This window comes from Spinacia oleracea, chromosome 3 (assembly GCF_020520425.1).
Source record: "Spinacia oleracea cultivar Varoflay chromosome 3, BTI_SOV_V1, whole genome shotgun sequence".
Lineage (NCBI taxonomy): Eukaryota > Viridiplantae > Streptophyta > Magnoliopsida > Caryophyllales > Amaranthaceae > Spinacia > Spinacia oleracea.
Window position 1 is genome coordinate 8,800,262 of NC_079489.1, and position 13,060 is coordinate 8,813,321.

General features: G+C 38.5%; 2 protein-coding genes across 2 annotated transcripts; both read left to right on the forward strand.

The window, feature by feature from the left end:
• Window positions 1-206: 206 nt before the first annotated feature.
• LOC110786094 (ER lumen protein-retaining receptor B) lies at window positions 207-6,512 on the forward strand. The gene is made up of 6 exons (XM_021990610.2): window positions 207-472; window positions 1,171-1,436; window positions 2,113-2,228; window positions 3,844-3,917; window positions 4,006-4,069; window positions 6,088-6,512. Exons 1-6 carry the CDS (start codon window positions 382-384, stop codon window positions 6,122-6,124), a joined length of 648 nt encoding a protein of 215 aa, XP_021846302.1. The 5' UTR covers window positions 207-381; the 3' UTR covers window positions 6,125-6,512.
• A 3,387-nt stretch (window positions 6,513-9,899) lies between these two features.
• LOC110786052 (uncharacterized) lies at window positions 9,900-12,235 on the forward strand. The gene is made up of 4 exons (XM_021990556.2): window positions 9,900-10,330; window positions 10,461-10,651; window positions 10,752-11,191; window positions 11,384-12,235. Exons 1-4 carry the CDS (start codon window positions 9,900-9,902, stop codon window positions 12,233-12,235), a joined length of 1,914 nt encoding a protein of 637 aa, XP_021846248.2.
• Window positions 12,236-13,060: the final 825 nt, after the last annotated feature.

Genomic DNA, 13,060 nt, shown 5'->3' on the forward strand with positions numbered 1-13,060 from the left:
ATATATATTATAATATGAGATCGTAAAACACTCCATATCTTTCTCATTATTTCACAACACTTAACAAATATTTTGTTAGGTTGACCATTGCCTAGCAATGTGCACATTTTTTGTAACACAATTTTAAAAATAATAGTATTCCATAGACCATAAGCTTAACTTAAATGGATAATAATAATGGATGATAAATATTGTATGATTGTATCAAACCAAGTAATGCGCACGAAACCAACAACAGGCGCACCGCTCAGTCGCTCACGCACAAAGTCCACGCCCACGGCTATCTCTCTCTCTTTCTCCTGAATGCACAAAACTTGCCTGAAATCACATTCCCAGAATCCCAGGTGTGTGTGAGACAGTGAGAGTAGGAAGAAATCCACGATGAACCTCTTCAGGTTAGCTGGGGATATGACCCATCTTTTCAGCATCATTGTCCTCCTTTTGAAGATCCACGCTACCAAGTCTTGTTCTGGTATTCAATTTCACATTTCCCCCTCTTTTTATGTTCTATTCAGCCCATTTTTGATGATTATTTTCATGGGGTTGTTTGTGTTTGATTTTTTTATGTGGGTTTTTATTATTGGTCATTGGGTTTCTTTCATTTTGAGGAATTTAGTGGATTCATTGTAATTTTTGTATAATTTGCATGTTGGATTTTCTTATTGATGGAAAAAGATTGTGAATTTTTTTAATAGGGTATTTGTTAATTGTTATGATTCTCAAATGTTTTGGTTTGTGGGAACTGTAATTTTGTTTGAGGAATTCTGACAAATGTAATTGATTTGGTTTGTTTAATCATGATTAATGTTCATGTGGGAAGAAGTTGGTTGGGAATTGGTGACTATTTGTTCATCTTACCTAGAATGGGCATTTAGGGAAAATATGAATGATTCTAGTTGTTTTGTTAGTATCATATTATGGTTCTGTAAATTGCTGTCTGGGTAGAATTGTTGGAAATTTTGTGAACAATTAAGAGTTGTGAGAAACTAACTCTCAATTACTGCGGTAGCTGATTTCAAGGCATTGATATGATGTTGATTTTGATCTTCAGTTTTTGCTCATTATAGAGAGGATTTGATCCATGGCATCATTTCGTTTTTAAGTAATATTGCTTGTATTTGTATGATTAGTTTTGGCAATTTTTGAAGAACTTGTCATCTATTGCTCCAGGGATATCTCTGAAAACTCAGGAACTATACGTTATTGTCTTTTTGACCCGTTACTTGGACCTCTTCACCAGATTTGTCTCGTTGTATAACACTGTAATGAAGATAGTCTTTATTGGAACATCCTTCGCTATTGTTTGGTACATGAGGTATCATAAAGTAGTGAAACAAACATACAACAAGGATGAAGATACTTTTAAGCATTACTTTTTATTGCTGCCATGCTTTGTGTTGGCTCTTCTGCTTCACAATGAATTCACTACGATGGATGTAAGTCATCCTCTCTCTGCTCTTACATTTGATTTACAAATACTATGCTGATTTTAATTAATGCCGGAACAGTCATTTAGAACAAAATTAGATGATATTTTCCCTAAAATTGGCTATTAGCTGCAGTAAGCTAAATTTCAAGACCTAGTAATGAACTTCTTAGAATAACATAAATCAAGATAGAGAGACATATGAAGACAAATGTTTGAAAACCTTGTAACGAATGTTTTCCCGCGAATACAAAATACCTGAAAACAAATGAAGTGTAATATACAAATTATATGATGAGCTGATTTGAAAAGCAAGAGCTGGGTGTGGAGGTCTCATCATGACTAAGTTATAATCTTTCAATAGTTGAAAGATCTCCCTTCGTTTTCCCGTGGTGTTTCTGACAGAAGAGACCTGATATCATGTTCACTAAACAATCCATGTTTCTCAAAGGACCTTAGAGGATGTAGCACTTTTGTCATACATTGAAGCCGAGTCTTTCAGTTTGTATTAGGGATTAACTGCCACTTAAGCTGAACTTTCACTATTTTATGTGTCCGTGTTTACTGTTACCCTTCAAGACTTGCTAGAACGTACTTTCAGTGTTTGATGTGAGTGCTACTTATACACATTTAGGATACCATCTTCATTCTTCTTGAATCCTGATCCTTGAATGTATTTGCTGTAGGTTTTGTGGACCTTTTCACTGTACCTGGAAGCAGTTGCCATCTTGCCACAACTGGTATTGTTACAGCAGTCAAGAAACATTGACAACTTGACAGGAAATTATGTGTTCTTCCTGGGGTATGTTTCTTATTCTTTCCCTTTATTTCGCCATTCAGTTTGTTTCAGTTTTGCTTGGTGAAGAAGTTATCACGATGAATATTATTTTGATTCTTCTTGGCTTCTTTTATTGAGGTGTTTGCATTTGGTAAGCCGTAGCTCTTATTATACCTACTTTCCTTATCCGATCTGTCTTGATGGAGTTGTTTCTGTATGGCCAGTAAATTGTTTGGAACACTCAGAAGCCATTGTGATTGTATTGGCTTAAACTGCCAAGATCCATGAACGATTAAGGAGTTTATGTTTTACTTGTTTAAATGGTCCCTTGCAGGGTACCGTGATATAAATCCCCCACTTTTCGCATTTTTGTCTTGAATGGCATTATTAATTGCTTTAGGAACCGAGGTGCACAAACAAGTAAACATTTAAAGAGTAGTTGTTGATATTTTCAATAATTAATGTTAGAAGTTTTAGGAGACAACTGCTCCTTACCTCTCCCTTAGGTGGAGCCTCCTTTCACGCACTAGGATAATGGAATGTGTTGTATGGTAAAGGTGGAACCTCTTTCTTTCTCTCTTGAATAGGAGGTAAGGGTGGACCTAGAACACATTTTTTATCTGCGGTCAGAAGTTCTAATTTATGTCGGCAAATATCCAAATCACACATTTTTTTTATTCTGTATGTTAAGTAAACCAGAGCATAGATACCTTTTCACCTGAGGTCGAATTGAACACAACAGCCTCTATAAAACTGTAATGAACCCAACTAATGAGGCCCAAGAAGAGCAGGCCAACAGCAATAGCAACACAACAGGGACAGCAAAGCAGTCAGCAGAGGATGTAGTATAAATAGAATTAGAGGAAGAGAGAGGGAGAGCAGGAAATAGGTAGTGAATTGTGAGACTTGTGACCTAACGGCCTGTTTGGTAGCCGGTGATAAATGGTGGGAATGGGAATAAAAAGTGTTATTTGGCAAGAAAAAAATATCGTGATGCCTATGGTAATGAAATTTTGTATCAAACTTAAATGTTTTTCTTCATAAATTTGCATTCCCGCCTAATACCACTCTCCAAATGGTAATAGATGGTAATGGAAATTTATAAACAAAAAGAGATAATTTTGAGTGAACTAGCATTACCATGGGAATGATTGATTTTCCTTATATATTTACATACAAATTCATTCCCATTGACACCATTAATGTCCGGCTACCAAACGGGCCGTAAAGTCACTCTTTTAGAGATTTGTTGGCTAAAGCTACTGCCTTTTGTAACCTTTTGGCTGGGCGTTAATCAATCAATCTATCTTCTTCTTCATTATTGTGTTCTTGTGTGTTTTTGGTTGAGTCGAGTCAGTTCTTTACAAAAACTACCAGAATAAGGCTGTGTACATTTACCAACTCTATCTCCCCCAGGCATTGCCATGATGCAGGGAGTAGCCTTGTCTGAAACAGTCAATTAATGTGATGGTGTAATGTAATGCCATTATGTTCTCTTTGCTGAGGTTCCTTTGAAAGGAGCTAGTTGGGAATGTGCCTCTTAATTGAGTTTTTTTATATTGGTTAACCATTTAAATGAGATCTTATATATGGAGGATGAATTATAATGCTGATTAGTCTTTCCTTTTTCTTTTTGCAGAGCATATCGTGGTCTTTATGTCTTGAACTGGATTTATCGGTACTTTTTGCAAGATCATAGGGCTCGTTGGATTCGTAAGTTTTGACAAGTTCACGATCAATTGATTGCTTTTTCATGATGTACATTTCTGAGAAAATGACTTGAATATAAAATCGATTGCAGCTTGGATATCAGGTCTGGTGCAGACAGCCCTTTATGCCGACTTCTTTTATTACTACATACTCAGGTATTTCTTTCCGCATGTCTCTTCTTTGCTTTCCCAATCAACATTTTCCAATTCCCACCCCTTCCAACACACAAAAAAGGAGAGCAAAGGAAATTAAACAAAAGAAAAAGATTCCATGATTGTGTTGTATTCAATTATTCATGTCAAATAGATCCCCCCTCTTGTGCTGACCTAGACCATGGATTTGTGACTTATTGACAAAATGCAGTTTCTTTTATAACTTTTCCTTCTTTTTTAGGAAAAATTACTTTAGATAATCCAACCTTTCGACGATTTTCTGTTAATAATCCAACTTTTTTATTATAATTTATTAATCCAACCTTTGCACCCCATTGAATTCTATTGCACCCAACAGGTCATCCCCCCAATATAGCAGGTCACCAAGCTATTGTGGCAGTGTGTTATTAGTCCATTATAATATTTGTTTTTTTCCTTTAAATTTACCCACCTATATACCCATCCTAGCTTCTTCCTCTTTCTCTACCTAGCCGGAAAAAATGGTGGCTTTTATCATCTTCTCCATATGCTGCTACATCCTGTTCAATGATCATCATCCTCATCGCAACATCATCATCGTATATCTTCAATTAATTAAAATGCCATGTAATATGATTCTTTTTTGTGATTTTGGACTCTAAATCAAGCCCATACCCTTGTCCATAAATGTCGCCGCCGCAACACTTTTGTCAACCACCTTGCCATTCACCAACCTTGTTAATGTCGCTGACTTACGGAAGCTTTCCCTTCCCGCTTCAGTAATAATGTCGAAGAAGATGACGGCGTTTCCTCTCTCCAGCCAAACGCCAACAACGACCTGATTATGGGCCGGGTGGGTTTGGTCATATACCAGTATGTCCTGTGAATGTTGGAGGATTCTCCTGTGAAGGTTTATGTTAAAGGTGGGTGAACTAATTGCTAGGATAGTTGGAGAGGGGGGATTCTGGTGGGATTTGGAGGGGGAGGGGGGGGGGGGGGGGGGGTTGAGAGGACAGATCAGAGAAGGGTGAGAGGGAGGAGAGAGAGAGGGGAGGAGGACGAATATAATGTTTTTTTTTATTTTAAAGTTGACTTTCTTGGCAGGTTTCTGGTCATTTGGGTTTATCGAAAGTTAATGGGGTGCAAAGGTTAGATTATTAAATAATAATCCAGAGGTTGGATTATTAATGGAAAATCGTTGAAAGGTTGGATTATTAAAAGTAACTTTTCCTCTTTTTTATGCAAGCAAGGAATTAGATTACAATGATAAAAACTGTCAAGGAGGTTTGTCCTCCAATATTACATCAGCAACAAAGTCTATGACTTGTTCAATTAAGTACCTATCATAGCTACTTGTTACATCAGTCCTACACATCTTCGCCAAACGATCTACATCTCTATGTATTCCAGCTTAGTACTCTGCATCAGCGAGATAAGCTCCCTGCAAGTTTTCACAATCAGAAAATTTTCATGTTTGACATTTGTGTCTTGCACAATACACTCCTCTACTTGCTTGCAATCAAGAACAAATAACAACATTATCCATCCTTTTTCCTGAATAATTTGCGAGCTAGTGAGAATTGCTCAAATTTCGCCCATAAGCACTGTTATCACCTCGCATTTTTGTTGAAAAACCCAAGAGTAATGTAGTCATCCTTTTTCCTGGGTTTTATAACTTTTCCTTTTAGTTATCATGAATAGTAACACGGTCTTTACTCTTTAGTCTGTTGCTTTCTTCCCCTGCATCCGAGACATAGCATACTACGCCAATAAGCAACCCTTTTCATGCTTGCCATGCCCTTATGATACTAATACTTGTATTAGATAGGTCTCCGATATTGTTAAAATTGTTAATGAGGCAAGTGCAGCTGGATTCCTGGAAATTTGCGGTGTAACTTGAACTTCTAAGTTCTAACCATCTCCAAGTCGATTTTCTCTAACAAAGCTTATTTTGTCAAGTGGAAATTGCTTCTACTTCTTGAAAATCAAGTTTAACTTGTTGATGTTTTCTTTCTATTCATCAATTTGTTTGTTTTTTACAGTTGGAAAAAGCACGAGAAGCTCAAACTTCCTGCTTGATGTACGAGGGCCGGGGCAGCTTTGATTCAGCCTTTTACATGGTTACAAAGTGAAAAACACAGTTCTAATGACATCGAATACAGTTTTTATTTTATCAAAAAGCAACAGGAATAGTATCTTATACTTTGTATTTTCTTACAAAAGTTGTTTAAGAGGCATAGTTGTTATGTGCGTCTTCTAACCCCAGCAGCAAGCCACATCACTGTTTCTACTTTCTAGTTTATTGTTGTTCAATGTAGAACCATGACAACTACGGAGTACTCCGTATTTACATGTTGTCAATTGTCTTAGCTTGTATTTGACAAATTTTCTAACTATTCGGCTCATAAGTGCAACTATTTGTATTATGTTTTAACTAATTTATACAAGAACTTAACTACTCGGATCATACGTGCAACTATTGTACTATATTGTACGAAGTAACTAATTTATGTAATAGCTTTAGTATTTTGCTTATAAATGCAACTATTTGTATTATACGTTAATTAATTTATACTACGTATAAGATATAAACTTAACTATCAGGCTCATAAGTGCAACTATTACTATATTGTAACTAATTTATGTAATAATTTAACTATTTTGCTCACAAAAGCAATTATTTGTACTATACTTTAATTATTCTATATAAAATCTTATTTAAGAACTTAATTATTGATTCATAAGCGCAACTATTTGTATTATGTTTAACTCATTTATATAAGAACGTAATGATTTGTAAAGGCAACTATTTGTCTTATTATATTATAACTAATTTAGATAATACCTTTTTTTGGAGGGACTTTTTTAGATTTTTTTGGGTGTACCATCCGGTTCACCTTTATGACTAATTCGAATTCAAGGCGAGTTATGAGTGGATAGGTTTCAATTCCTTCCCAATTGTTGTTACGGGGTATCGAACACGGGATCCTCCCTACCAAGTTCACCCTTAATCACCATTAAAACTACAAACAATAGGTAGGGACTTTTTTAGATAAAATACCTTAACTATTTGGGGTTTAACGGAAAGTGTTGGATCTAAATTCAAGTCCATCTAACCTTTTAAGTGGAGCATACTCGAGCAAAGTTTACATTTCTAGGTTTATTAACTATTTGAATTTTATAATTTGCAGCTTAATCGGAAACGTCGGAAAGTCTTAGACAACCGATTGATTAATTTGAAAATTTTCAGAAAATCACACGTCTTCTAGATTAAGGGTGCGTTTTATTCACATGATTTTCACTTATGTTTTCTGAACTTATCTGAACATAACTGAACTTAGGTAAACTTATCTGAACTTATTAAAACTTATCAAAACTTATTTTAGTTATGAGTTGTACTTGGTCAACTCTTATTTTTCCTGAACTTATTTTTCCTGAAATAAGTGGAAATAAGGTGAACAGAATAGGGCCTAAGAGTATAATAAATCTGACATTGAGTATCGTTGATGTTCAAAACTATTTTGGTAGTTGATTTTGACTTGAAGAATGACGAATTGGACTCATAAATTAATAAGACGAGGTATTGTTGTTATTGTTGTCGATTACATGCATGTTAATGAATCCAAGTTTTTTTAGCTTGTTGGTAGATCATCAACTAATTATCATCGATTTTTTTAGCTAGGGCAAAAAATCTCTCTATGAAAAACCTAAGAGAAAACCAAAAATCGAGTGAGGAAAGGGACCAAGTATCTCGATCAAACAAAAAACCCAAACGCAAGATCACTCATCTGATCTTTGAGGGAAATAAACAACGAGATGAACACATGGAGGATGCTGCTACTTCCCAGACCAATGTGATTCAAAGTATAGCAAGTCCCAATATCAGATGATGACACAACACCAGAAGATTTAATCAGAGATGAAAGCTGTCCAATCATTCTACTATCTAAAGAGGAGAAACGTAGAATGAGACAACCCTGGATAAACTCTTTAATCATCAAAATGTTTGATGGCAATCTTGGATACATGGGTCTAATGCGTAGGCTCAAAAAGAAATGGAGCATTCGAGGTGAACTTTCGCTTAACGATATTGGTCATAGATATTTCATTGCTCGTTTCACAAGTACTGTAGACTACAACTATGTAGTTACACAGAGGCCTTAGATGCTGGATGACAATTACCTCACGATAAGGAAATGGATACCAAATTTTGTACCAGATCGATGACACCCCTATCAAAGTCCTTACGGCCTGGGTTCGCATACCGAACGTAGCAGAAGAGTACTTTGACATAAATTTCCTTCACAAGATAGGTGCAAAGATCGGTAAAGTCCTGAGGGTTGACAGGAATTCGGCACACGCAGAACGCGGCCAATTCACTCGAATAAGCGTTGAAATCGATCTCACTAAACCCTTATTATCTAAATTCTGGCTCAAGGGGAAAGTATGGAAGATTCAATATGAAGGTCTCCGTATGGTGTGTTTTACTTGTGGAAAACTAGGCCATAACACAGAGGGATGTCCATCAACAAAAGCACCTTCGAATGACGAGCCCATGCGAGTGGAGGAAGCAGTTCAAGGACACTCGAATGCTACATCAAATCATACCCAGAGACCGGAAGAAGATGAGGACTTTGGAGCATGGATGCTGGTTAAAGAACCAGTTCGGAAAAGGCTCCCAAGGCCGGAAAAGAATACGGTGGTGACCGGAAAAACTACCGGAAATGGTGCAAAGACACAACTGGCAGGGGGTGCTAGGTCCGCAATTGGGGTCGAGAAATCTGCAAACCCAATCTCAACTAATTTCATGGGCGCAAATCAAGCTAACGGCTCAAGATACATCTTAAAGAATAAAAAAGATAAGGAAGTGGAGGCAATTAAGGAATCTTTTATTTTTGGCAAAGATAATACCCAAGTCGTTGAGGATATTCGAAACTCCTTTGACACGGTCAATCTAGGAGATAATTCCCAAAACAAAATCCAAGATCTTTCCTTCAAATTAGGGAATTATAATCATAATGCAATCAAGTCCAAAAAGAATAAAACACCACCCAAACTCTATAAAGAAAAAAGAAGGGTTTCGGCACTAGAAGGTCTAGAAGCTTTACAAGAGTCCACAAATATTGCCACACCTCAACGTATAGTGACTAGAATCCTACGGCGTGGGGAAGGTAAAGAAAACAACATCAATGCCCTAGAAGCAACAACAAAAACCACCTCCTTGCCAAACCCCGACAAGCAAGAACAAGCAAATTCATGTTATCTCAAGAAGACCTAGAATGATGGAAACTTCAAAAAGAGTGATCAAGTTGAGCGTTCCCCCGGAGAAGACACTATTTGTCGGTCAGACAATGGAATTACCATACTTGGTATTGACAAGTCCCCTGACCCATGTGTTATAAGTGAGACTGGATTCATATCTCCCACCGATCTCGAATCCACCGGACCTGGTAGCAACGCTACTGGTACCCAATGAAGTGCAACGTTTGTTGCGTATGATAAGCCAGGCTTACCTCTCAACCCTACCCTCCACACCAGTCTCTATGGAAGAAAGAACTCCTAGCCTAGCCCCGGATACCCTACCAATCTCTTGTTTGGTTTGGAATGTGCAAGGAGCGGGAAATCGCCTCTTTGTCTTGTCTCTCAAGGATTTGGTTCGCTCCAATCAGTCCAATTTTCCAGTCTTATTGAAACCCACATGGGCTGAAGGCAGGCACAAAAAATCTCAACAATATTGGGGTACACAGGCCACACTCGAGTTGACGCGGTTGGCTTTAGTGGTGGTATTTGGGTATACTGGAGACCAGAAATTGTCACAGTGGAACCTATCATCAAACATAACCAACATATCGCAATGAACATTACCAGAGTTGGTGTTACCCCATGGTACTTCACTGCAGTTTACGCTAGCCCAGACCCGACGAAGCGTCAAGAATTGTGGAGGGAACTCCAAGACTTTGCCACAACTCACAATAAACCGTGGATGATAGCAGGTGACTTTAACGATACAAGATTTGCCTCGGAGCGAAATCAATCGTGCCCTGAGACCAATCGCCGTTCATCACGGTTCAATGAGTGGATCAACAACATGAACCTTATCGAAATAGAATTCGCAAGGGTTTCGCACACTTGGGCTAGAAGGCTGATCCCATCAACAAGAAAGAGTGCAAGGCTCGATAGGGCGCTGTGTAATGGCGAGTGGGGCCTCCGCTTTGACAAGGCCAAGGTGAAACAACTCCCTGCTTCTCAATCAGATCATTGCCCAATATTTGTCTCGCCAAATGGGTTTACTCCTATGCAATCGATTAATTGACCCTTTCGATTCCAAGCCACTTGGCTTCGACACGAAATTTTTTAAGATTTTGTGAATGAAAAGTGGAACAACAATGAGCCGCTTATACCTGCACTTTTCCAGCTATCGATGGACTTGCAAGAGTGAAACAAATCGGACTTTGGCAATATTTTTCACCAAAAAAGGAAGCTTCTTGCATGCATTGCAGGATTTCAAGCAGCCCTATCGAACAAAGTCAATTGAGGGCTTATTAAATTGGAATCGAAGTTACGTCAGGAACTTGATAAGATTCTTGATCGTGAGGAAACTTTGTGGTATCAAAAATCCTGTATCGATTGGCTCAAGGATGGAGAAAGTAACACCACATTCTTTCACCTGAGCATTGTTGGCAAAACAAAATTTTCGCCATAAAAGGAGGTGATGGAACATGGATACACGAGAAAGAGGATGTCAAGAATTGCATTGTCAACTACTTCAAGACAGTGTTCACAGAAGAAGGAGTTGACGAGCCTTACAACATTCCCCAAGATGTGTTTCTAGAATTGAATCAAAGGGATTGGAACTACCTATCAATTCCATTTACAAAATTGGATATCGATGCGGTGGTTAAAGAAATGAGTTCTCTTAAGGCACCGGGCCCGGACGGATATCAAGTCCTCTTTTACCAAAAGAACTGGGAACTGGTTTCAAAAAATGTGTATGAATTAGCTTTCACTGTACTCGAAGGAAAGGGTATTCCAAATAACCTCAATGACACACATATCGTATTATTACCAAAGGTGGACAACCCGGAAGTATCCTCTCAATTCCGACCGATCGGGTTGTGCAATGTGTCCTATAAAATTATTACTAAGGTAATTATTAATAGGCTAAATACCCTGCTTCCTTTCTTAATTAATCTCCAACACCCAGGCAAGTTTTGTTCCGGGCCGGCAAATAACTGATAATATAGTTATTGTCCAAGAGGTAATCCACACTATGAGAATAAAGCAAGGTACTAAAGGATTGACGGCATTGAAGATCGATTTTGAGAAAGCATATGACAGATTGCGTTGGTCCTTTATTCGGGATACTCTACTCTAAATGAATCTGCCTCTTCTTCTGATCAACGTGTGATAATGGAATGTGTCACGTCCACCTCGCTCAAAGTATTGTGGAATGGGGAACCTTCCCAAAATTTCACACCTTCTAGAGGAATACAGCAAGGTGATCCCCTTTCTCTGTACCTATTTGTAATGTGCATGGAACGTCTTTACCAAACGATCGAAGAGGTTTTAGTGCAACAAAGGTGGAAACCTATACGGGCCTCTCGAGATGGACCACTACTGTCGAACCTATTCTTCGCAGATGACATAATTTTATTTGCAGAAGCATCACCGGATCAAGCTTTTGTCATACACGACTGCCTAGACCGTTTTTGCAAAGCTTCTGGACAGAAAGTGAGTTTAGCAAAATCAAGCGTGTATTTTTCGAAGAATGTGTTGCCTTCGAGCCAAGAGGAGATAAGCACGGTACTTGGGATGACTACAACGACTGACTTGGGTTTATACCTAGGAATTCCCACTCTCACAAGTAGGGTAACAAAGGCCACTTTCAGCCATCTATGTGAAAAGATAGGTCGAAGGCTCACGGGGTGGAAAACGAAATACCTTTATTTAGCGAGTCGTATTACGCTTGCCAAGTCTACCATATCGTCAATGTCATATTATTCTATGAAAACTGCTAAACTTCCTCGATCGATTTGTGACGAAGTGGACAAGAAAACCAGGAGATTCATATGGGGGGTTGTGAAGAAAAACGTACCACACATCTACTCGCCTGGGAGACATTACAAAAACCCAAAGAACAAGGAGGCTTGGATATTCATTCCGCTAGACAGGCTAATGCAGCCTTTCTAACGAAGCTTAGGTGGAGGGTGATAACAGAGCCCAATGCACTATGGTCCCGGGTTCTACGCTCGAAATATTGTAAGGGAAGATGTGATGTCGACATGTTCAATCCCAAGCCTGGAAGTTCGAATGTATGGGGAGGTATAACTGAAAAACGCCAAGTTCCTTTGTGAAGGCCTTCGTTCGTCAATTGGTAATGGGGTCAACACCTTGTTTTGGGATCATAGTTGGGCCATAAAAAAACCCTTATGTGAGCTCACAATACAGCCAATACCCACAGACATACTAGGCGCCACGGTGGGGGACATGTGGGAAACAAGTGAAGGATGGAAATTGGATGTTTTTAGTCCATACTTATCGCAAGAAACTTTGAAGCAAATCCAAGCTTATGAACTCAAGGAAGACCCTACAATTGAAGACTTGGTGTATTGGCAAGGAAACTCCAAAGGCAAATTTACAATCAAGTCAGCAATCCGAATTATGAGGCATGAGAGCGATGTAATTGATGATGTTGCCTGGAATGCGGTCTGGTCAGCCCCGGTGCAACAAAGAATTAGGGCCTTTCCTTGGCTAGTATGCCATGATAGAGTTCTAGGAAACTTGAACAGGTTCAAAAGAAGAATGACGGATGATTCAAAATGTTATATTTGCGGCGCAGAAGAAGAATCAACGTTGCACATTATTAGGGACTACGCGGCTACTCGAATGATTTGGCGTAAAATAGGCGGTCTAGCCCACAAACCAGAATTTTTCATGATACCCCTAAAGCAATGGCTGACTAATAATCTACATGGGGAAGAAGCACAGGATGGAAAATGTACTTTGGGATCACTA